Below are 27,373 nucleotides of genomic sequence, written 5' to 3'. Positions count from 1 at the left end.
GATATCAGTGGTTGGAGAGATTTCTTGTAATTGTTGAATGATAGCAGCTTAGTCTGAGTAGCATTAAATGTTACCATCCACGGCCCCATTCCACTATGGTCTGGAAGTCATTTTCTAAGGATTTAGACATTGTCTTAGATTTGTGTACATCATCTGTGAAACAACACTGTGGGGATGTGATAGGGGCTGGAACTTGTGTAATATTGTCGTAGGGTGTATATATTATGTATACACGTGTCTTCTAGTTGTTAGATTGTATGAGGGTGTATATACGTTTGTATATATGTCTCACATTCATCTATTTGACGTGTATATACGTGTGTTCATCTATGACCATCTAGCGTTGTGATCGTCTAATCTAGAGTTCGTTGCGTGTGTGTGTGCAATTAATTACAGTTTATAATGGGACAAAAATATACATAAATACCTTTACAACACAAAGGACGAATAACAATTATTGGCGTTTCAATATCTGGCAAATCGGGAATATAGCTGGTCTGCAATGGGAATTCTCTCGGGTTTTATTTTCACAACTTTTTATTCCAGAGTGCTTTTCCCCCGTTTTGGAAAGTTGCAACGCTGATTCTGACTATTGCCATTTCTGATCCCCTCTACTTTACGATCTGAAGACCGTCTCTGTCCCTCTCCTGACTGACTGACTCAACTAATCTTCATGTATCTCAAAAAGACCATCCCCCATTCTAAATGACGTCATTAGTATACGTTACTAAGATAATCACCTGATGCTTTTACATTTCACTATATACGGCATAATCACGTTGACACACCAGTTCTCGTCAGATCACCAAAGTTAAGCAATATTGAGCCTGGAAACAATGCCGAGATAAGCGGAAAGCACATACAGCACCTAGAATTCCCAAATGGTCACCCATCTGGTACCCTGATAGTAGCCCCTACATCAAAGTGGCACTGTGCCTTGTTTGGGGTGAAAATTGAATAAAAAAAATAAAAATAAAAAAATTCTAAAATATTTTGATTATTCTAAAATATTTTAGCTGACAAAACTTTTTGGCTTGAATAATCATAATAATAATCGACTAGCACACCATTTGGCATTACCCTGCCAGTGTCTAACACTCAGCAGACAGTGCGACAAAGGTTAGTGTTTGATGCTTCAGCCCAAATACTCCATGCATGGGTGAATGGTGGCTGTATGGAGATATAGGATACTGGCAGATGCAAAGTTTCTAGTTTGATAGAGGGAGTCTATCTTCAATGAAACAGACTTGGTAACACAGTTTATGTACTTATTCCATTTCATATTGCCTGAGAATAGCAGCTTGAAAAGTTTCAACTTTGATCTAAAAGATTTTTTTCCCTTTTTCTTTGTCTTTGATGCTAATTAATGGCTTTTTTTAAATGGAAATCGCTCCAGACAAAGTGTGAAGCTACTTTATGTAAAAAGCTATTTCGAACGATAGATGATTATTACAAAGATATGATAAACCTATTGGCCTTAGTTTTAAAAAGACCAAGGCTATAGGTAGGAGGAAAGCAGTAAACAGGAAGGTTGCAGCGCCTGGAAAGAAGCTATTGGAACAGAAAGTTGGATTACAATGAGGCATCAATACAATGAATCGATGGAGACCACTAGACCAATGAGTTAAACAAGCTGAAACAAAGGAAGCACGGAATAGATGCAATAATTTTGAGGAACACATGTCATAAAGCACCAACAGAAAGTACTGAGACTAACAACATCACGTCTGTGAGAGAGATGCTTCAAAGAAGAAGAAAGGGTATGACGCGTAAAGCAATTATTATAGGAAACACTAAATTTTGAAACAAAGGAAAAAAGTTGGGAATCACTTGTGTAGGCAGAGAAACAAATTTTCTTTTATATATATATAATATCTGCAGAGAACAGAAGAAATCTTTCCTCACTAGATTTTGAAGTGATTTTTTATTTTCAAGGAGAGGTATGTAGTTCTCTCCTACTGTAAGAACTGTGACTCCAGGGGTGGAATGTGGGGTTGAGAATTCAGCGTCCCTGAGGAGGGGGACTCTGATCTGCAAAAAGTGCCTGGACATCCTTGTCAACATTTTCTCTATTCAGGCAATTAACAATAAAGTAACCCCTTCTTGAAGAGAGAAGATAAAGCCTGGGAGGGTGGACCTCCTACAACTGCACAGATACAGCTTTCCACCACAATCAACAGGGAGCATATCATTACAGGAATGGTCTAAGCTCTGTTGATTTTGGAGCCAAGGATTCTGGAGCGATAGAGTGATCCAACCATTTTTTCAGCAATTTATTGAATATAAGTATTCCATTTTAGATGTTCTCGTTCTCTTAATTTTATTCTGTTGTTTTTCAAAGTTCCCCATAAACATTTGTGTTTGTTTACATTTTTTTCTCAGACAAGACATATTGCCACTTGATGTAAAGGGCTACTATTTAGAACCGTGTCTACAGGGGACTACATGTTAAGATTTGTGACATGTCTGTTTACATTATATCATGTTAGTACAGTCAACAAAACAGAAAACAACTGGAATTCCAAAATCTAGCAGTCTGAAGGAAGAAACTATTAGAGTAGACAGCTTTCCGGCATCTCAACTGCAAAGGGGTGGAATTTTGCTGCTTGTTGGGAGTATGTACGTCGAATGGGTACAAGTGCAATAAATTAATCAGAACATATTCCATTTAAGTACTTGTAAAACAGGCACAGGGATGGAACATTGCGGTGATGGGACAGAGGTTTGAGTATGACCGATAGTGCAGATCCTATTAGATTGGAAACTCTTTTTTGGACCCGGTTTAAGAGTGAGAGGCTAGCTGTAGATTCACTAGCACAGATGTGGCAATAATGATACCCCATACATATGTAAATTATTTTTTTATGCTATAGATGATTGTCTGGCATGAGTGATTTTGTAACATGGTAGAAGGAAACCACCTTCTGTGCAGCAGCCTTGGCAATGTTCTTAACGTATCTGTTCCAATTCATGTTGCTTGTGAATGTTAAGCTGATGAGTTTGGACGATGAGTTCTCAGATAAAGTATTATTAGTCATGGCAATCATCAGTGGTTGAGAAGATATCATGTAATTCTTAAAGGAAAGAAGTTTAGTCTTAGTAGCATTTAATGTTACCACTCACTACAAAAAGGTCGTTTTTTTTAGAAACATTGCCTGTGGAAGTCTCTTCCCTTTGCATGTTTCCCACCTGACTGCAACTTGGATGTCTTCAAGTCCAACATAAACAAATTCCTGATAAACCGACCCCTTAAGTAAGACACTTTATCAGATCTCCATTACTAGCGATTACTACGATATTGTCCCATTGATTACTGTACACGCAATAACCCTTATCCTCGAGTGGCCTCTAGGCCTTGATAAGTGGTGACTTCCTTGTAAAAATAAAAAAAGAATATGCGTACATTTGTTTTTCCCTCATGTATTATAGAGTGTTGTGCCATCTGCAAGTATACCCATCTCAGACACAATTTTATCAGGGAGGTCCTTTATGAATAAAAAAAATAATACAGGTCATAGGATCGATCCTTGAAATACTCTGTTGTTTAGATGTACATCCATCAAGGACAACCTGAATTTTAGTCTTGTTTAAGAAGGATCTAATTATATTTAGCATTTGTCCAGTAATACTGAATGATTTCATTTTCATCAGGAGCCTTTCATGCCAGATCTTTTGAAAGGCTTTGAATATATCAAGGGCTACTGCCTTAGCTTCCCCTATCTTATCCAGTGCATGGTACTTGCGGTCAAAGATGACCATTAAAATATGGTCATTTAACGTCCAGAAATACGTATTGATTGGTCATTTTGAAAAAAGAGTTCAGTCCGTTCATGAGACAAAACATAAAGTGCACAAAGTTAAAGTGAAATTGAACAACTGTGTATATTAACTGAACAATTACAGAAATGTTGGAGGAATAATAATAATAATCATAATAATAATAATCATAATAATCATCATCATAATAATCATAATAATCATCATCATAATAATAATAACAATACTAGTAGTAGTGTTCCTCTCTCTCCTCCCCATAAAATAAAAGCATAGCGTCGGCAAAGAGTGGCACCACATCCAATTGAGAAAGGTCAAGGAGGATGGAAAGACTGAGACTGAGAAGAGAAAGCACTAACCAGACCTCCATTGGATAGGTGCAAAGAGAACTGAGACTTTGGAGAGGCTTATTAACACCTAGATTCCAATGAAGACCAATGGTCATTGCTAGTGAAAAATCAAAAGCAACCGGCTGTTGTGATAACGCAAATTTATTTGCTATGGCTATTGAAAGAGGTGGAAAGTACTAGAAATCTGGGGTGATTTGTTGTCACCCAGACTCCATGGAACACAACCAGTTGTTATCAGTGAGTAATCACTTATGATGACTTGTGTGAGAACTCCTAGTGAGTAAGATAAAAAACAACAACAACAATAATAATAATAATAATAATAATAATAATAATAATAATGATAGTAATAATAATGATAATAATAATAATAATAATAATAATAATGATAGTAATAATAATAATAATAATAATAATAATAATAATGATGATAATAATGATAATAATAATAATAATAATGATAATAATAATAATAATAATAATAATAATAATAATAATGATGATAATAATGATAATGATAATAATAATAATTCTGATTTCGTTTATCAACATCTCTCTGGAAAGGAATAGGATTCATTTCCAGAGGATTTCCCTTAATCCAGGCTTCAAACCAGGAGCTTCAAAGATCAAGGGTTTTCCTCAGGATGTTGGTGGTATCTATAATTGCAGAGGTCTGAAGGCCGCCTAAAACATTGGGGATTTGTAGTTTTTTCAATTGTCCTTCCAGACGACTTGATACTACTCCTAGTGTACCAACTATGACCGGGATTATTTGTGTTTTAACCCTGTTTATACGCCTTATCTCCAAGGCCAATGGAGCATAATTGCTCCACTTCTCATTCTCCTTCTCTCTCACATTCCTGTCCCAGGGTACTGAAAAGTCTACAATCTGCCAGGTTTTTGAGACCTTGTCAATGACGACCAAATCTGGACGATTATGTTCCAATTGCTTGATCGTTATGACACTTTTGTCCCACCATACCTCTACCTTGCCATCCTCACTTGTTCTCACTCCTTAAACCATTTTCTAGCACACTTCATCCCAACCTTCTTACACACCTCCCAATATATCCGGACTCCCATGCGATCGTGTCTTTTGCGGTATTCTCTTTGGGCCAGTCCACTACACCCTGCTGCAAGGTGCGCAATTGACTCAGGTCTTACCACAAATCTGGCATTCTGCAGCAACTTCCTCTCCTAGAGCCACTTTTTTGAACAATCGTGTTCCTAATGCCTGCTCTTGTGCTGCACAAACAAAAGCTTCAGTACTCTTAGCCAGATACTCAGCTCTAAGCCATTGCCATGATCTTTCATCAACCACTTCTGCTATATCCTGAAAGAACCTTCCATGCATTTTCTTCCTAACCATGTCCTCTGCCCTTTTTCTATCAATACGTTTCACATAATCAGCCTTGGTCTCACATACCTCCACTTCATTGGCCACAACCTTAAGCATCCACTCCTCACTTCTAACCACATGCTCCTTCAACAACATCTTTTACACTTTTCAATCCTCTCCCACCATCTTTCCTCTTTTGATACAGCCTTGCTATGCTACTTCGAATGTGAAATATACCAAACATTGCTAAAACTTTTCTTGTTTTGATATCCATGGCATGCAAATCTTTGTCAGACCATTCTAAAATTCCCACACTGTATCTCAAAACACTGACTGTCCATGCATTCACTGCTTTCATTAGGTTTCCTCCATACAGTTTCGACTTTGCAATTAGTTTCACTCTTCTAAAATACTCCTTCCTGACTTTTTCCTTCATTTCTCTGTTCATGATGCCTACACCCTCCAGCACTCCCAAATACTTATATTCTGTATCTTGTATTTCTTTCATGATTTCTCCATTTGGCAGCACTATTCCATTCGAATGAACCTTTACTCCTCTTTTCATCACCAGCACCGCACATTTACTAATCCCAAACTCTATCCCAATGTCTTCTGAGTATGTCCCCACAAGTTCTACCAGTCTCTCCATTTCCTTTTCATTTCTACTGAATATTTTCAAATCATCCATAAACAGTAGATGGTTGAGGCATCTGTCAACAGATCCAAAGTTATACCCCAGTTTTTCTCTCTTCAAGAGAATGCTCAGTGGCATCATTACAAAAAGAAGTGGCGATAACGAATCTCCTTGAAATATTCCATGCTTAATGTCAACCTGCCCCATCTCCTCTCTGTTTGCTGTGAACACCGTTTTCCATTGAGCCATACTTGTCTCCAAAAGCCCTACCACATTCTCAGCAACCTTCATCATCAATAGTGTTTCACGTATCCATGAATGAGGAACCATGTCATAAGCCTTTCTGTAATCGATCCATGCTATGCTTAGATTTCTCTTCTTCCTCTCTGCATCCTGCATTAATGCTTATCAATTAGTAGTTGCTCTTTGGTACCTCTCGTGCCTTTCCGACACCCCTTCTGTTCACCAGGAAAAATACCATTACTCTCAAGATGTTCATAAATTTTCTCCGCAAAGATTCCAGTAACCAGTTTCCATATCAGTGGCAGACATATAATTGGTCTATAATTATTGGCATCTGTTCCCTTTGCAGGATCTTTCCTAATCAGTGTTGTTCTTCTCTTCACAAGCCAATCAGGGACATCTCCCGACTCTACAATCCTTTGCAGCAGCTATAGGTGGATAAAGGCATGGAAACTGTTTAAACCAGAAGCCCATCACTCCATCTGGACCAGGTGCCTTCCAGTTTGTCATCCTCCGTATGCCAGCCTTAACGTCATTGATGGTTATCTCAACGTTCTTCATCTGCTGCATTCCTGATAGCTTTTCTCTGACCTCTCCCAACCAACTAGCCTTCTCATTATATCGCCCTTCAACAGACCAAATCCCAATAATAATAATAATAATAATAATAATAATAATAATAATAATAATAATAATAATAAGCGGCTGTTGCGATAACGCAAATTCATCTGCAAAGGTTATCAAAAGAGGTGGAGACTACTGGAAATCTGGGTAGAATTGCTGTCACTCAGACTCCAGATAATACCACAAGTTTTTCTCAAAGAGAAATTTTTGATGATGGCGTGTGAAAAGGAAGGACGGAGGAAGAGGGCTGGTCTGTATAGAAGACTATGTAAATGACCTAGAAAAATACATTATGCAGAACACTGAAAGAATAATTACTGCAGTAAAAGATACTGAAGACACGAATAAGACAGAAACAGAAGAGACAAGGGATAAGACGAGAAAAGAAAAATAAGAAAAGGAAAATAAGAAAAGAAACAACTACATGGATGATTTATAAAGATGACAAAATATGAGACGAACAAAAATACTTGGACATGGCTACAAAAAGGAAACCTAAACAGAGAAACAGAATCTCTAATAACAGTTGTACAAGATAACGTGATTAGAACCAACCACATCAAAGCAAGGATCGGCAAGACACAAGAAAACAGCAAATACAAACTCTGTGGATAAAAAGACGAAATAATAAACCACATGATAAGCAAATGCAACAAACTAGCTCAAAAGGAATACAAAAATAGACACGATCAAGTGGGGAAGGCAGTACACTAGCAATTATGCAGACAACTGAATCTTGAACATCCAGAGAAATGGTGCAAGCACAAACCGGCAAATTTCCATTACCAACGATTACTTTATTGTCCAATTGTCTACTGTACACTCTTTACCCCTTATCCTCGAGTGGCCTCTTGGTCTTGATAAGTGCTGATGCCTTAGTAAAAAAATTTTTAAAAAGTACTTGAAAATGAAAATCACAAGATCCTATGGGACATGGATATACAAACGGATAAACCCATCCAAGCAAGGAGACCGGATGTCATACTAATCAACAAGAATGAAAAGTCCTGCCAGATTAAAGATCAAGGAGACATAGAAGCGGATCAAATACACTGAACTGAACAGAGAGCTCAAAGTGATATGGATGATGAAAAAGTCAAGATAACATCACTAATAGTAGGAGCACTAGGGACAATACCGAAAAACTATGAAAAGAGAATGGGCGAAATTGGAATCAGAAGAATGACTGAGAAGATAGAACGTATAACAATTTATTGAAAACAGCTGAAATATTAAGGAAAACTCTTCCCATTCTCCAATTTTGTGTGTGTGTGTCAACAAAAACTGATGCCACACCAAATAAGCGAGGAGGGTCAAGAAGGATGGAACGACCGATGAAAGCACTCGCCAGACCTCCACTGGATGAGTGCAAAGAAGAAATTAATAGTAAGCAGCTGTTATGATAACAAAAATTAATTTGAAGATGGTATCGAAAGAGGTGGAGAGTACTAGAAATCTTGGGAGACTTGCTGTCTCTCAGACTCCAGGGAATACCACAAGTTGTTCTCAAAGAGAAATCTTTGATGATGGCTTGTATGGCTACTCCTAGTGAGTAAATTACTCCTGGTAAATAAAAAGGCCTATACAACAGAAAACTAAAATAAAAAATTACATTTTTTGTTTATTTTGTTGCATATCAATCCTTTTCATGCCAAATCAAATTGGATTCACCGAAGACATTATTCTTAAAAAATTATTTTATACAATGCTGAATCAAGTTCGATTTATATATATACTAGCAAGCCACCCGGTGTTGCCCGGTCGTAAAATATGCCAAAATATTACATTTTAATTAATGCAGAATTCTTATTCATTATAAACAGAAATACTGTAGGTATTAAGTATAGCATTAAATCCCTTTTAAAAAATGAAGTAAAAAAAAAAAACGGAAAAAAATTGAGACATGTGCATGTGAGTATTATGTTTTTTTTTTCTAAACAGTTCACTTCTTGTAAGTAGAAAAAAAAATACCCGAGCTGAGATCGAAACTGAAATCTAAAGACAGTAAGTCAAGTACGATAACCATTAGGCCAGCTTGACATGATCTTTAAAAAATTGTTTTCAAGCTTACTTATTCTTAACACAAGTAATCTGTCACATGAAAGATTCACGCATGCATATTCGTGAAACAGTTGACAAACACATAAAAATCCGATGACACTCACGTATGCATTTTTCAATTCTGACCCTTTATCAGTCCTTTTTTTCTCGGATGAAAACCGATTTAAAAGTTTGCCACATGTCTGCATAGCTTATATACCAAGTTTCAAGTCTGTAGATCACACACACACACACACACACACACACACACACACACACACACACACACACATTCTCACTTTTATAGATATATAGATTAGATTTTTAAATTTCTGCCTATAAATCAACTACTTCTAAAAAGTACATTATAGTCCTTACTTTATTTATTTATTTTTTTACATTTTCTTCATTACAATTGCTCTCTAAAACGTTTCCCTTACAAAGGACAAATCAATGCATTCAGTTTGATTATGTTTGCATTTGACATGCATGTCACATTGCTTGGAAGGCAGTAATTATTAAGGATACAGTTGAGAGACTCAGCATTTCTATCCTGTCGGGGTTTACCACCTGACGAAGGCCAGAGGAATAGTTGGCCGAAACGTTGTAAAATAACAATTTGAAGGTGACGATAATAGTCCGTAAATAAATAAATTACTCATCTCAAAAGAATTCCAATACTAAAAATAAATAAATACAAACTTTTCATTTAAAATCTGTTTCATATAAACAATCAAATTATATTTAGACCGTTATCAATTATTATACAAAATCAATATTTGCTTTATGAAGATTCTCTCTAAGCACTAACTCTGGTTAGATCACATTCTGCACTTACCTTCGCCATGGCTGAGAAACTCCCTTAATCTTTTTACAGTAACCTTCCAGGATGTTAGGCAGAGGCTAACAGGTTCTACACCTTACCCAAAGGTGACCTAGAATTGTGCAAAGCAGTAACTGTCATTTCCTTGAGGTATTATACCCACTTGAATGATGCCTAATATTCCAAAATGGTCACCCATCTGGTACTGGTCAGACTTAAAGTTGGTGATCTAATGAGAACTAGTTTGTCAATGGGATTAAGCTATGGAAAGGAAGTTGGGTGGATATTTATTTTTTTCCATGGTGGGAAGATGTAACACAAGGGTCGGAAAGGAAGAGCACTCTGGCCTACAAAAATGTCTGCCCAGTCTTGTCAACATTCCCTGGTAGAGGAACCTCCAGATCATTCAAGTTGTTTTTGAAGGATTCCAGTTATTTTTTAAGCATTTAAGTCATTCTTAAGGTCATTCAATTCATCCTTAAGTTCATTAAAGTCATTCTAAGTCATTTACTTTTTATTTATTTAAGTCATTTCAGCCCATTTTTCGGTCATTTTAGTTTATCTTTAATAATTTCATGTCAATCCTAGATTCACGCATTCATTCATTACACGAGAGCACACGACTAATGGCCATCGGCCTTGTTTCTATCCAGTTTGACTTTTCAATATAACCGTCTTTCGCAGACGTATTATTTTCAGCATGGCTGAGAAACTCCCCCAACCCTTTTACAGTAACCATCCAGAGCATCAGACAGAGGCTAACAAGTTCTAACTTTTACCCAAGAAAGCAGTTGTCATTCTTTCAATGGCTAATCAAAAAAAAAAAAAAAAACGGACAGAACTTTAATATGTTCAATCTTTGGCAGTTCTTGCACACTCTCGTCCAGTAGAAGTGATGGATATCATGTGGATCAGCTGATTGTGACCCGATGGGTCATGAGTATTTTTTATAAATTAAACACCCCTCCCTTGTTTTTGGAATCACACACAAAGATTTGACAAATAGTTTTTGTGTTTTTTTTTTACTGCAAACAAAAAAGATTAAACAATTATTATACAAAAAAAGAAATACATTTTTTTACCTTGAATTTACGTCCTGCATTGAAACTCTTCAATCTTTCAGTTGCTCCAATAATCTGTTCATCTTTGGCGGCAGTTCCCACAACCCAATGTTGCTTCAGTACATCTGCAGCTACCATTCTTTTGGTTGGATCTTTCATAAGTAGCGCTGCGACAAGTTCCTGAAACGCAAAAAGTACATATTTTACTACTACTACTACTACTACATCATCATCATCATCATCATCATCATCATCATCATCATCATCATCATCATCATCATCATCACATTCTCTCTCAGCTCTGTTAAGGCAAGCATCATTAGGCCCACTTCAACTAGAATTGCAACTTTTCATGGCAAGTGTTCGACTGAACTCCAATCTATGGTTCCCTCTTACCAAACTTTCACGAAAACCACTCAACTATCTACAACCACTATAAATACCTCCACTCCCAGGTATTTATAGACAGCATCCTCTTCAAGGTTCTTCAATAGAGCCATTGTCAAGATTAAGATGTTCTGATGATGTCTTTCTTCTTTTCTTTATGGTGCACTTAGCGCATTTGTCAAATCCAAACTCCATGCAGATGTCCTCTGTATAATTTTTAACAATGCCTATCAGAGACAAGCTGTTTCTCGGATTTTGCATAGAGTTTCAAGTCGCCCATAAAGAGTAGATGGTTTACTTTTTTATTTTCTTCCTTCTTTCTGCCCATGCTGAGATTGTATCCGGCATTGGATCGCTTAAGTAGCTTACTTAATGGATCCATTGTGAGGCAGAAAAGGAGCGCTGAGAGGCTGTCTCCCTGGAATATTCCTCGCTTGATCTTTATGATTGGGGTTTGTAGCCTTCCTTCCGTGTGCTGTAATGTAATTGATGTGCAACATCTGTCCATCTGTTTTTGAAAGAATGATGTAATATCAGTGTGCACATTGTACAACTCCAAACAGCGAAGTATCCAGGAATGAGGTATACTATCAAAGGCCTTTTTGTAATCAATCCAGGCCATTGACAGATTTCTTTGTCGTCTCCTGCAGTCTTCTAATATGGTTCTGTTTATAAGGAGTTGGTCTTTTGTGCCTAACCTTTTCCTCGTACACCCGCTCTGCTCACTTTCAAGGTAATCACCAGCAATCAGATGGTCGTATGTTGCATCAGCGATTATCCCCGTTAGGAGCTTGTAGGTTGTTGTGAGGCACCAGATTGGTCTATATTTGCTAGCCATGTGAGTGCCCTCAGTTTTGGGAATAAGCGATGTACTGCCTACAGTAAGCTACTTAGGTGGCTCTTCATCTCCACTGATGATTCTATTGAATGCCTTGCCGTAGTGATGATGAAGTGCGCTCAGTTTTTTCAACCAGAAATTTGGTATTTGGTCTATTCCTGGGGTCTTGAAATTGCTGCATTGGGTTACCTTCCTGCAGACAGCCTCCTTGGTAATTTTTAGAGCTGGCATCTTTTCTTTCTCCTTGTTCTCCTCTTTGATGGTATTTATCCAGTTGTTTTCTTTATGTACTTTAGTGTCCTCATAGAGTGGCCGCCAGAAGTTTTCAACATCTTCTTGTGTTGCAGGGGAGCTTTATTTCATCTTTAATTAGGCTCCTATAGACAATTCTTGGGTTTGTTGCAAAAAGTTTATTTACCCTTTTTGCTTCAAAGTTTTTGGTTTTATTTTTTTATTTGTGCAGCTAAGGCTTTTATCTCAGCCTGATGTTCTGCCATCTTAGCTCTTAGCTGTGCTTAGTCTTGGAGGGAATAATAAGTTTTCAACTTATTTACCTTCTTATTTAGTTTTTTGCCTTTCTATTTTCTGTTGGAGTTTACGTTTCCAGGGTTATATGATTTAGCCTTCATGTTTCCTCTTTTACTCTCCTCGTGTTTGGATAAGAGTTTTAATTGAATAAACAATGCTGCGCCGTATGTTGTACGATTTATTTCACTCAATGGTGCGTTAATCGGAGTTGAGTTTGTGTTAATGTTATCGTTTGAGTTTATATCAGTGTTACCGGTGAAGTCCTTGTCGACGTTCTTGCTTACGTCAGTATCGGCATTGCTATTAAGTATGTGCTGGCGAACTACCAAATCAAGACTTTTTTATTTATTTATTTATTTTTTTTTTTTTTGTTTTTGACAAAATATCGAATGGTGCATTAAAACCAGATATATCCAAGGGAGATAACTCTAACCCAACAATATCATTTATTATTTTTAAAGAGAACTGTGATGACTTACTTTGCAATTGTCACTGATATTATCCCAAAATGGGGAATCAAATTTCCACTGGTTCCGAAGAATTCTATTAAAGATTTTCTCATCTGTAGGCGCATAAAATGGTTCATATCCACCAATTCTGTGAATGTGAAAAGAAAGAAATTATGAAAAGATGCACAACGGATAAGACTAACAGAAATATTTTATTCTTAAAGGCAACACATGATTTTTTGAAATATCAAAATCATAGTTCTAAGATTTATGTTCTATATATGCAAATCGCTCAATAAATGATAAGCGAGTTGTCTAGTTATTAATGAACAAATATGTAGTTGAACTAAACAACAATCCGTTGGTTCTGTAGAGTTGACAAAATAGGATTTGCATAGGAACCATTCTCATTCGAACCCGAAATCTGTCCAGTACAAAGAAAAGAGAAGTATGTACATTGTGGTGCCGTCGGGATAAAGAGACTGCATATAAGGAGGTTTTTTTCTTTTGTTTTTGTGAAAGAGATAGAACATAATCTCATTGAAGCGACCGAATATAATTGTGATTTTGAGAAGAAAAGAAGTTAGATATGCTTACAGTTATATCTTATAGGATTAGCAAATCTCTCGGCGGAGGCAACCTTTCTAGGGCAATTGCTCTTGACATATTAAAGGCCTTTGATAGGGTATGGCATAAAGGTTTACTTCACAAGATCTCTAGCTATGGTATAGCTGGAAATGTCTTCTCAATTATTAAATCATTTCTTTCTGATAGGTTCATAAGAGTAGTAGTTGAGGGGCAAAAATCAGAAGCTCACAGTATTAATGCTGGTCTCCCTCAGGGGTCCATCCTGGGCCCAACTCTTTTCCTGATCTACATTAAGGATCTTTCAAATCACATCCTTACATCATTTGTAGACATTTATGCTGATGACACTACCATTTATGGTAGCACATCTAAGACAGTAAACGACCAAGTTCTCTCCGATTCTCTCTCCTCTGAGCTTGAGCATGTGGTACAATGGGGAAAGGAGTGGCTGGTTACTTTTAGTGCATCTAAAACCAAGCTTCTATCTTTACTTCATCAACACTCTGATCCACATCTGGCATCAATTGAAATGAATGGCTCTCGTCTTCAGGAGGCCTCAAGTTTTGACAAGCTTCTGGGCTTGACCATTACTCCTGATCTTAAATGGAACATGTACATCAAATCTGTTGCCAAGGCCGCTGGAAAAATGGTGGGATCTTTCTATCAATCCAGTAGATATCTCACTGCTGATGCAATTCTCTATCTATATAAGAGCCAGGTACGTCCAGGGATGGAATACTGTTGCCACATCTGGGCAGGAGCTGCTAGAAAGGACTTGTGCTGCCTTGATAGAGTTCAAAATAGACTTCGTAGCCTCATAGGAGATGTCCTTTTCTCTTCCCTGCAACCTCTATCTCACAGAAAGATATTGCGAGTTTGTCTGCTGTATGGTTATTTTAATGGAAAGTGTTCAACTGAGCTTCAATCTATGGTCCCCCCTCACCAAACTTTCACAAGAAACAGTCGTCTAGCTGTAAACACTATCAATAATTCCCCCCACTCTTTATCTGTGCCTAAACCTAAACGTAGATTCCATGAACAAAGCTTCTTTCTTAGAACTGCACGCTTGTGGAATTGTCTTCCGTTTTCCTGCTTTCCGGCTGACTACAATATGGTTGTTTTCAAGTCTAACGTAAATAAGTTCTTGATGAGCCGTTCCATATAAGTTAACCAAATTTAACAAATTTTCATTACTAATGATTACTATATTGTCCAATTTCTACTGTACACTCTTTAACCCTTATCCTGGAGTGACCTCTTGGCCTTGATAATGTGGGGATGCCTTTGTAAAAAAAAATTTTTAAAAACCAAAAACTATTGATTGTGTGGCCGATGAAAGACAAGTGAGGAAAAGTTCAGATATCCCCTTTTTTTGTCTTCAAAATAAAATTGATTATACAGGGTGTCCGCAAAGTCTGGCTACATTATGTAGCCAGACTTTGTGGAAGCATGTTGTGTTGTAGATTATGTAGCCAGACTTTGTGGACACCCTGTATGTAACAGGGCGCATGTGAGTGCGTTGGAAAATATCAGCAGGATCATGAAAAGAGATTAGTAGCAGCAGTAGCCGAAAAAAGGCATATGCAAATTAGAACGTGTACGTGAGAAGAAAAAGAAAAAAAAATGCACCGCATGCAAGTCGGTATTGAGGAAGACAAACGTGAAAAGCGAAGATGAGAATAGGCTGCCCGTACCAAGCATGCGGTCAGAGGAAAGAGAAACGCATGCCAGATGGCAGCGAGGGACTTTTTAAGTGGTGCCAAAAGTAACAGTAATATAGACGTTTTGTAAAAAAGAAAATAAAAATGTTATTTATTTGCAGTTCTATTCTATACTAAAGTGTAACGGCTACATTTAATATAGCGCATTTCATCTAAAAACACATTTGGTCAATGGATTATGAGGCTTGTTCTTTTTTTATGGAAATTGCTTTAGACAAAGCATGAAGCCACTTGCTGTAAGGAACTAAAAAGAATAGAATCAAAATCAAAAACTAAGCAATGATAGATATTAGATGGATAGATTCTGACCCAGAAAAAAACAATTCTTTCTCCTCATGGAATGTGAGGACTAAAGGATAAATAAGGGAAGCAAAGGATTCTCTTATTTTGACTCTATTAGTACTCACATTTCATAGTCGGTTCTGCATACAATACATGTTCTATCGAATATTTTCTTCGATTTTTCACTTTGCTTTCATTAGTACATGCTTGTATTAATAAATTGTAAGCTTTGTTCTAGATAAATTCATCCACAATTAATTTACTTTTGTTACATGAATGTCAGGGTTAACAGAGAAAATAAATAATAAGAAAAACTCCAAACAGGATTAAAGATAGGAAATAAGGTTTACTAAACAAAAGACGCATTAGGCCAATTCATCCTCCTAAAAGAGAAGAGATGAATTTAAATTTTAACAATATAAATAGAAGTTTTTACAATTTTAAACAATATAGTGTAACCAAATCCTATTTAAATTAAAAAAATTGTAGAATTTGGAGGTTATTTAATCCAATAATTTTTTAAGTCAAAATCTTTTAAAAAAAGCGTTACCATAAAAAATTATTTGTAGTAATCTCATTTATATAACAATTTCATTCAATTACTATTAAGTATGGTAAAAGAAAGTATGGTGTGTGTGTGCTATCGGTTCCATAACGCGATCCAGTGCATCCCTTGGTCTGTCATCCACCACCACTGCGGAACCGATCACCTAAGGGCTTGACAGATGTACGGAAGTGTAGCTGTCAGTCAAGACTCTGTGCTGACCTCCAAGCGGACGCCACTGGAAACTGAACTTCAGGCTAACAGTGCAGGGATCTATGGGAAGCTCAACCCAGACAGAAAAACCAGAAACTGTGACGCTCTGTTAAGGCAGTTTGAGAAAGTTGATAACACTCATTCTGGCTAGTCACTGCGACCAATGAGCTTCCGACTCATCTTGGGCAATCCTTGCCAGTCTGGCGTACCCCATTGGAGGAGAGGGGTGAAATGGCAACTGACAAAACCCACTTCATCCTTAAATTATCTTGTCAGCAAATTCCTTACAAACCATGAAACGAAAACAGAAAAAGAACTCATACTGGCAGGGCGTCGCCCAGGACAATAAGGCCCACAATACACCCAACTTCAAGTTTGCATCGTGGAACATACGAACGATGCTTGACAGGTCTGATTCAGCAAGACCAGAAAGAAGAAGTGCGATTATATTGTGCGAATTAGAAAAATATGACATCGATATTGCTGCCCTGAGTGAAGTCAGGTTCAAAGAGAGCGGTTCCATTAGAGAGTCCGGCTACATCATTTACTGGAGTGGCAAGGCCTCTAGTGAGAGAAGCAAGTCCGATGTCGGACTAGCCATCAAAAACGAGCTAGTGACAAAACTGATAGAAGTGCCTCATACGATAAATGACAGGCTGATGACAATCAGGCTACCTTTATCAGAAGACCGTTGATGTATCCTGATAGCTATATATGCTCCGACTATGACAAACTGTCAGGAAACTATTGATATATTCTACCATCAGTTAAACAGTACACTTGCATCCGTACCAAAACCGGATAAGATCATACTCATGGGAGACTTTAACGCCAGGGTAGGACAGGATTATATCACCTGGCCCAGAGCACTAGGGAAGCATGGATGCGGGAAAGTCAACTCAAATGGGGAGCTCTCCCTTTCACTTTGGACTGAGCATCAGCTTTGCATCACCAAAAACCTTCTTTAAACACAAGCCTGTTCACAGGAACTCCTGGATGCACCCTAGAAGTAAACATTGGCATCTCATTGACTTCCTCATCACTCATCAATGTGACCTCCCAAATATCCTGGACACGAGAGCAATGAGGGGAACAAACTGCAACACTGACCATATTATGATCCAGACACAAGTGAGATTTAAACTGAGACGCAAAATAAAGATAAAGAACCCCCCCCCAAGAAGCTGGATGTCAACGGCTTGAAACGTAAAAATGTAAGAGAAGAGCTGGTGAATGCTCTCAATGAGAGACTTGCTGAATCAACCGGTGATGTAAACTCAGATTGGCTGTCCTTCAAAGAAACTGTTTATGAAACATCCAAAGAGTGCCTCGGGCTGGTCGGAAAACGCCATGAGGACTGGTTCGATGAGAACTGCGAAGAAATCAAGCAACTCATCAACCAAAGAAATGCTGCAAGAAGTTCAATGTTGTTCAGGAACACTAGATCCATCAAAGCAAAGTATACTAAGGCAAACAGCAAGCTCCAGAGCAGATGTAGGGAACTTAAGAACAGTTGGTGGATGGCTAAGGCTGCTGAACTACAGATTCTGGCTGACACCAATGACATGAAGGGTTTCTATGGGAGTATGAGAGCAGTCTGGGCCCCAAATGTGATCCATCCTGATCAAATACTTGCAAGCGACAATTCCACTCTCCTTACTGACAAATGTGAGCTTCTAAAATGATAGACTGAACATTTTAAAACATTGCTAAACGAGACGCCAGACATTGATGAACGAGCAATAATCAACCTGGAGCAGTTCCCGACACAGCACTGGATGAACAGATGCTCTGACTCAGATGAAATCTGCAAAGCAGTGCTGATGTTACAGGATGGCAAATCAGCTGGGTCTGACGGCATATACACTGAGATCAAGTAAGGAGGACAAAAACTACTTAGCATTCTCTGCACAATCATACAGAGTGCCTCTACCACTGCAACTGTCCCTCAAGATTGGAAAGACGCACAGCTAGTGACTATATTCAAAAAGGGAGATCGCAGGCTATGCGGTAACTACAGGGGTATATCACTGCTCTCAGTCCCTTGGAAAGTGTTTGCTCGTGTTCTCCTGAACAGGCTTACAGCGCACGCTGAAACCTTGCTACCTGAGGCACAATGTGGATTCTGTGCAAACAGAGGCACAGCGGATATGATCTTCCCACTCAAACAGATCCAGGAAAAGTGTGTGGAGCAAAATATGGAACTGTACATGATCTTTGTGGATTTTACGAATGCTTTCGACATGGTGGATCAAAGCACTCTTTGGGAAGTCTTGCTGAAGCTTGGCTTTCCTGCACACTTCACCAGCCTTGTCAGAGCCCTTCATTTAGGCATGAAAGCCACAGTTAAGTTGAAGGGTGAGCTCTCCGATCCGTTCGACGTGCAGAATGGTGTCAGGCAAGGTTGCGTCCTCGATCCAACCCTCTTCTCACTCTACCTGTCAGTTGTGCTTCGGCATGCCTTTAGAAATTGTGATAAGGGTGTTTTTATACGATCTAGGGCGGGAGCAGACCTTTTCAATGTCAATGCATACAAATCCGCAAATAGAACAACAAAGATACTCACACGGGAGCTCATGTTTGCTGATGACACCGCATTTGTAGCGCATAGTCACGAGGATGCTCAGGACATAATCACTCACTTCGCAGGATCAGCCAAGGCCTTTGGATTGAAGATTAACATCAAGTAAACCGATATGATGTACCAACAATTCCCTGGATCACCAGCAACAAGCCAGCCAATTAAGATTCAAGACCAGGAGCTTTACAATGTCAACAAATTCAAATACCTAGGGACCACAGTCATGAACAACAACAAAATGGACAAGGAGATTTCTACAAGAATGGCTAACGCCTCCATATCCTATGAAAAACTCAGACAGAAGTTCTGGCAAAATAAAGACCTGACTTTCAGAACTAAATGCTTGGTGTACTGCGCCATCGTCCTGTCGTCACTCTTATACGGTGCAGAAACTTGGCCAGTGTACAAACCGGTAGCCTGCAAGCTCAACACCTATATGATGAGACACCTCCGGCAGATTTTAAATGTCAAGTGGTATGACTTTGTCAGCAACAGGGAGATCCTATCACAAGCCAACCTCCCAAGCATGTATGACCTGCTCATCCGGAAAAACCTGAGATGGGCCGGGCACGTAAACAGAATGGAGAACTTCCGACTAACAAAACAGATACTGTTTTCACAACTGGAGGATGGGGTACGAGGCATAGGTAGACCTAAGCTCAGGTTTCGTGACACTGTCAATCGAAATCTAAAGGACAGGTTGATCCCTACTGGAAGCTGGCAGACCCTCAGTCGCGATCGTGACAAGTGGAGAATGATGGTTCACAGGAAGTCGTCTTCGGACATGATGATGATGATGATGGTAAAAAAAAACTGTAAAGCCAAAACAAAATGTCAGAATTCCTTCTCACAAACGCTGCAATTCGCACCAACTTCTTTTAATTTAAACTGTAATTCATAACACCAAATCTCAACTTCTATGCCCCTCTCTCTCTCTCTCTCTCTCTCTCTCTCTCTCTCTCTCTCGACTGAATCCTTGAGAGCGCCGGGTGGATACAGCAAATCTATTATTGAAAAAATATATTTCTTTGACAAAAATATCTGTAAATGTGTTAAATATTAATTTTAGATATTAAATAAAAACAATTCATAATCAAAAACATCTATATGATAAAAGTGAGCAGGCTTCAATGATTAAGTAAAAATTTATTTTCATAAACAAAGAAAGGGAGACTTAATCTTAAGAAAGGGAAAAATAATCACGCTTAATCTTTATAATTATTGATATTAATAAAGAAAGGAAAGAATAATCACATATGTGTTATGGGGTTAAATGGTAATAAAACGAAGGAACACAGAATTTTTAGGAACGAAACATGTATTCACATATATTACAGGTAAAAAAGCAGGTTGGGCAATACCATTCCTCAATGGTAGGGCGTTTGCACACGACCTCCCTGGTTGCATGTCAATCTCTGATTTCCGGGCACCAGTACTCGTTAGCGGAAATGACGTCACCAGAGGAAATGACGTCATGAGATAGTCCATTAATCCCATAGAGGGGCGTCTCTAACAATATCTAAGTTTATTTTATGAGCAGAAGAGGATTAATCTTAGTAATGATTAATAATAATAATTACTACTACTACTACTACTACTACTACTACTACTACTAATAATAATAATAATAATAATAATAATAATAATAATAATAAAGTTACAGTAAATCGAAGAAGGAACAGAGAATGAAATCAGCAAAGAACCCTCAAGCCATCCCTATGAAAAATGGCAAACTAGATAGCACCAGGTCATGGCGAAATACATGCATACTGGTTCAAAAAATTCACAACACTAGAATGAAAAGCAAATTCAAAACCTGAGAATATATATCCACGAAGCAGAAGTGCCAGAATGGATGACCAAAGGTAGAAGCACACTGATGTAAAAAGAGGAACATAGACCAATTAATCCTGAAGGAAGTAAAACGTAGAAAAAAGAACATGGCCATTTTATGAATCGACTAGAAGAAAGCAAACGACGGGATTTTCCAAGCATGGATAATAGAATGTGCAACGAGAACATGGAGACTTGTAGCTGCTGCTACAAACTGGCAGAAACTACTTCTCACGACTTTGAGATTTGAAATCCATTTCTCTCTGGCTTGTCCAATCACAAGCCAGCTTTCAATCACGTGACAGAGTATATAAAAGGCAAAATCACAAACCTTTAACTCTCTTTCTCGCTGGTCTGCCCAACAGCAAATATCGCCGGGGGGACTTTGGCCCCGGCTGAACGTGAGCTATGGCTCTCTTCTAACTACCATTTATTTCCATGCGCTCTACTCAAACGAACATTCTAAAGAACATACAACTCACACTCACCCACATTAAATACACTGAAGTCTTTACCCTTTCTTTCTTTTAATCAGCTTCTTTTGCCCCGGCGACTACTAGCTATAAAGACGTGCGCACACAAACACTGAACTATTCTCTTCTTCAACCAGCCGGCATGATATCAAATCTACCTTGAAACACATTGAATACTTTTCTCTCTCTTCCAACGAACTCTTTTCAATGAACTCTCTTACTAATACATCTCTACTAACGAAGATAACAAATAAAGCTTGTTTATTAATATAGAATGAAACTTCTATTATGTTGTCTCATATTCTATATTTTGGTGAACCCAATGTGATATGAACATGCAACCCTATTTCATTGTTTCTCATCTCTATAGACTTGAACTGGCAGCTGATGAACAATCCATAACTGAGAATAAATTTTCAAAGGTGATTCCCTATCACCACTACTATCACCATCATACCCATGATGCCTCTTAACAATATACTAAAAAGTGCCAAGTTAGATATAAGTTCACTAGTACAGATGAAAGAATGAACCAGCTAATGTACATGGACGATCTGAAACTTTTTGCAAGAACCAAAAAGGAACTAGAGATGCTAATAAACACAACTAGAATCTTTAACCAAAATATCCGAAATTTGTTATGGAAAAGTGTGCACTGCTAGTTATTAGAAGGGGAAAACTGAAATGAACGAAAGATATGGAAATTCCCAACCAAGCAGAGATGAGGACACATGGTGAACCTGATATCTATAACTATTTGGGAGTTCTGGGAGAAAATACCATTAAACCAACAGAAATGTAAGAGAAAAGGAATATCTCAGAAGAACAAGAAAACTCTTAGAAACTAAACTATATAGTAGAAACCTAATAAATGGTATAAACGCATGGGTAGTGTCACTTATAGAACCGTTTATAGGGTGGATCAAAGAAGAACTGTGGCATTTGGATTAGAAGACCAGGTAATTTATGATCATGCACAATTCACTACACCCAAAGGACGATGCTGACCAACTCTACTTGAAAATGAAAGACGGAGGAAGACAAGTCGTTTGTATAAAAGAATGTGTGAATAACATAAAAAAGAATTTGAAAAATACAAAACGCAGAACAACTGTCGACCTGATAGTTTTTTGTAAACCTTTACACACATTTGTTCTTTAAATTTTGTTTTATTGTTTTATTATTTTTTGTATTGTTTTATTGTATTGTTTTGTTGATTGTTCTGTTTTATGGTTTGTTTTATGGTTTGTTTTTTGTTTTGTTTCATGGTTTGTTTTATTGTTTTGTTTGGTTTTATTGCTTTGTTTTCTCAGTTTGTTTTATTGTTTTTATTTTCTGGTTTTGTTTTATTGTTTTCTTGTTCTGTTTTATGATTTTGTTTTCTGGTTTGTTTTATGATTTTGTTTTATTGTTTGTTTTATTGTTTGTTTTATTGTTTCGTTTTGTTGTTTTGTTTTATCGTTTTGCTTTATCGTTTTGTTTTATAGTTTGTTTTATTGTTTTGTTTTATGGTTTATTTTATTTTTTGTTTTATTGTTTTGTTGTTTTGTTCTATAGATTGTTTTATTGTTTTGTTTTATTTTGCTTTATTGTTTTATTGTTTTTCTTTATAGTTTTGTTTTATTGTTTTGTTTTATTGTTTTGCTTCATTGCTTCGTTTTATTGTTTGGTCTTATTTTGTTTTATTATTTTCTTTATTGTTTTGTTTGATTGTTTTGTTTGATTGTTTTGGTTTATTTTATTTTCTTTGTCTTATTGTTTTATTGTTTTGTTTAATTGTTTTGTGTTATTGTTCATTTTTATTGTTTTGTTTAATTCTTTTATTGTTCCTATTTTAATGCATTGTTTTACTGTTTTGGTTTATTTTGTTGCTTTTTTATTGTTTTGTTGTTTTGTTGGATTGTTTTATTGTTTTTTGTTTTATAGCTGTTTTATTGTTTTATAGCTGTTTTATTGTTCTGTTTTATTGTTTTATTTTATTGTTTTGTTGCTGTATTTTATTGCTTTATTGCTTTATTGTTTTGTTTTGTTTTATTGCTTTGTTTTGTTATATTTTGTTTTATTATTTTTTGTTTTATTTTATGGCTTTGTTTTATTGTTCGTTTCTTATTGCTTTATTTTATTGTTTTGTTTTATTGTTTTGCTTTATTGCTTTGTTTTTTATTGTTTTATTGTTTTGTTTGTATTGCTTTGTTTTGTTGCGTTTTTTATTGTTTTGTTTTATTGTTTTGTTTCATGGTATTTTTTTTTGTCACCCATCTAGTACTGACCAGGCTGAACATCAGTTAACTTTGATCTTATTACCTAGCGAATCAACGTGATCATGTTGCACATTCATAATATACAAACAAAATCAGGTTCATATTAACTTTAGAGCCATCCTAAAAATATGACTCACAAGGGGAGATTGTTTTGCGTAAAATGTATGTGCAAAACTGGTCCTTCCAAAACAATTTATGAAGAGTAAAAAGTGGACGTTGTATTTATTTTCGTCAACCTTGTAACTCTCGCTTACTTTATTTTATCGTTTAGTCCTTATATGAGCGATGTTTCTGACAAAGGGGGAAGAATTGCTGATTTCTGGGATGGAATCTTATCCATCTCACACTCATCATTGGCTGGTTTTTAACTTTGATGCAGTATTTTTTAGCACCTTACATTAAGTGGTTTCGTGTCTTGCTTGGAGGGATTCCCATAAAAATAATTAATGCTGCATCATCATCATCATCATCATCATCATCATCATCATCATCATCATCATCAAAATATACCAATAATAAAAGTAATTAATGAAAATCTTTTTTGTGTTTTCGAGTCTTCATTTATGAACAAACATGCGGAAGAAGAAGCAAGAGGTATTCAACAATGAAGAAAAACAAATATTTTTCTTTCACTCTCATAGTAACCTGGATGTGCTGAAGAATGTGATGATCCCCTGGTGCAATCTGGTGGCTGCTGACAGACTCTGGGTGTGGCAGCAGGACTCGGCACCGGCCCACAAGTCCAAAGAAACCTTGGCTTCAGAAAGAGTGCTATGACTTTGTACCCTTTTTTCACTAGTGTCCCTCCTCCCTTGTGATCATACCTAATACAATTGTCAAAAATTTAAAGATATGTATTTTCAAAGTTAATTATATTTAGGGTACCCAGAACATTTGCCTCAGTCCAACAGCTAAAAGGCCACTAAAATGGTTCAGTTTCTGTTAGATTGATTGTCGTGGTTGGAACCTCTTGTGACACATAATTATAAGAAGCATCGTCACGCACAACCATTTGTAGAATGTTGCAGATTTTTGCATATGCCCCTCTAAGGTAATACCTTATATAAAAAAGTAAGTGAGATAAATAGGACAAAGAGTTTAAATAAACGATACTCACAGAATGAATAAGATTACTCCAATACTCCACATATCTGCTGCATAGTCATACATCTTTCCTTCCAAAAGCTCAGGAGCTGAAAAGTATTTTCAAAGCCAATTTTATATATTTTCAAAGTCAATTTTATATATTTTCAAAGTCAATTTTATGTATTTTCAAAGTCAATTTTATATTTTCAAAGTCAATTTTAACAGCAAAATATTCAGTTTTAAGAAGATGTAGTTTGCTTGAAGCATTGTGTGTAATATGTACTTAAGGAAATATTAGAAAGTTATCACAATGAAAAAAATGGAAAGTTTTAGGTGTTGAGAAAGTAAGACAAAATCAATCAGTTATATACTGCACAATTCATCTGAAATCAAAAAGAAACGCTCATCAAATCCAGAAAATTAGTAGAAAAATCAAGAAAAAAGAAAACTGTCGTATTTAACCAAATATGCATTGACAATGACTTGCTGCTATAATATACGCATATGTGTGTGTGTGTGTGTGTGTGTGTGTGTGTGTGTGTGTGTGTGTGTGTGTGTGTGGAGATTAATCATTTACTTGAAACGTTACTCAATTTGCATATACCAAACGTAATGGATTAAAAACTCTTTCTCATAAAGTTTTTTTTATAATGAAAACAAAAATTTATATAAATTTTGAAAATGTTTTAAAATAATCTAAACTCAATGAATGACATTTTATTGGGTTCAGAGCATATATATCATAATATAATAATTTTTCCAAGTTCCAATTATCAAGTTTGAATGAACAATGTAAGTTGTTCAAAATGGTGTTTTTATAAGTTTTTTTAAAGTAAACATCTGATGAGTACGTGACCAAATATACAGCAATAATTTTGCAGACTTCTTAGTTGCAATACAAAACGATATTATAATGGCCACCTTTTGAAAAGCAATAAATGATCAAACCTTGAGATTTGTAACTTGGAAAAGTATTATACTACATGAGATATACCTCTCTTTCAAATTCAGACTACCTAAAAACTCCACATACTTTAGATACATAGACGATATTCTTATTTTTCTCCCTATAAACGCACAAATAGAACAACTAAGAAATAAATTTAAATTCAGTAGAACCATACATAAAATTTACATATGAATCCGAACAAGACCACTCCCTAGCTTTTCTAGATATACTCCTCATCAGATTAGAAAACGATCTGCGTTTCAAAGTACATAGAAAGACCGCACACAAAAACGATTATATTCATTACTACTCGCACCACAATAATAAAATAAAGACCGGCATGATTATTGGTTTTTTTCTTGCGTACCTTTAGAATATGCAACCCCGGAATATCTTAATGATGACATTCAATACATTACGAATGTTTTAAAAAATTACAGTACCCGTCCTATTTCATTTCTTACGCAAAGAAAAAAGCTACGAAAGTACACTATAATATAAACAGACAGAAAAATAAAACAAATACCTCCCTATTAAACAGACATCTTTTCATTCCCACCCACACTAAAAATACAAAACTCTACGACACTCCTAATAGATTTGGTTTTCACTTGATACAAACAACTTCCACAACAATAATACAGACATTAAAAACTACCAAGCACTCTCCCAAAACCCTCACATCCAACGCCGGTATATATTCCATCCCATGTAACGATTGCCATCAAGCATACATAGGTGAGACACAGCGTAAATTGAAATTAAGACTTTACGAACACAGAATAGATATAAGGAATGGTAACGCCCAGTGGCGGCTCGTGCCTGGAGCTGTGGAACTGCAGCACCCTCAAGTCATTTCTACTCAATATTATCGATACACGTAAAAAAGAATACATTTATTTTTTTCTTTGTACGTGATAATATATCATATTAATAATTTATATATACATATATATATATATATATGTATAATCCTGAAGCTTAATGTCGATAACTGTCCCCATACTCATATAAGCATAAAAGTAAAACTTTGCTCGGAGCTGCGAAATTCACAGTTACACATTCTTAGTGAAGTTCGCTTGTGCGCATGCCCGATCTAGAACGGCCGATATGAGCCAATTTGGAACTGTAGTTTTCGCAGTTCCAAACTCTCGTGAAATGCGGCGTTTGCGCGTTTTCTCTTATTTTTTTAAGAGGCTTTGTTTACAAATGTTTTCTTTTTATTATTATTAAAAAGTGTAACGTGTTCTCGTAAATAAAATCTCCACCTTAAAAAAAAATTCCCACACTTTTAAATGCGATTTAAGCAGACAAAAATATACAATATGCCAAACTTTTTTTTTTTAATTAAAAGTGTTCGGGCTTTTAGCCTTGAAGCTACCAACGCAACTAATGTTATTTTTTTTTTACCTATATGGCTTATTTTGTTTGTGTTTTTATATAGTTTGAAATCTATTTATCTTGTAGTAGTTAAACTTTACAGAATAAAAAATATTTACATTTTTTTCTATAGAAAAGCGAAGAAAATCTTATTTTTAAAATACATTTTAGTTAGAAATGTTTTTAACTTATATATATATGCATATATATAAATATATATATGCATATATATACACACATATATATACACACACATATATATATACACACACATATATATACACACATATACACACACACATATATGTATATACACACACATATATGCACACACATATATATATACACACATACATATATATATACACACAT

The 27,373-nt window shown here is 36.4% G+C and overlaps 1 protein-coding gene across 2 annotated transcripts in view; it reads right to left on the bottom strand.

Moving 5' to 3' along the window:
• The window catches only part of LOC145270350 (calcium/calmodulin-dependent protein kinase type IV-like), a 107,923-nt gene that overhangs the window by 7,202 nt on the left and 73,348 nt on the right, over positions 1 to 27,373 (bottom strand). For both annotated transcript variants that reach the window (XM_080126002.1, XM_080126006.1), the window contains exons 9-11: positions 24,704 to 24,779; positions 13,121 to 13,238; positions 10,910 to 11,068 (exon numbers count right to left, since the gene is read on the bottom strand). In XM_080126002.1, the coding sequence (XP_079982128.1) occupies positions 10,910 to 11,068; positions 13,121 to 13,238; positions 24,704 to 24,779 (353 nt within the window). The remainder of the gene's footprint in view (positions 1 to 10,909; positions 11,069 to 13,120; positions 13,239 to 24,703; positions 24,780 to 27,373) is intronic.

The sequence above is a fragment of the Euprymna scolopes genome, chromosome 4 (assembly GCF_053919585.1).
Source record: "Euprymna scolopes isolate OS-2025 chromosome 4, ASM5391958v1, whole genome shotgun sequence".
NCBI lineage: Eukaryota > Metazoa > Mollusca > Cephalopoda > Sepiida > Sepiolidae > Euprymna > Euprymna scolopes.
This window is presented reverse-complemented; position numbering and strand designations above follow the sequence as displayed.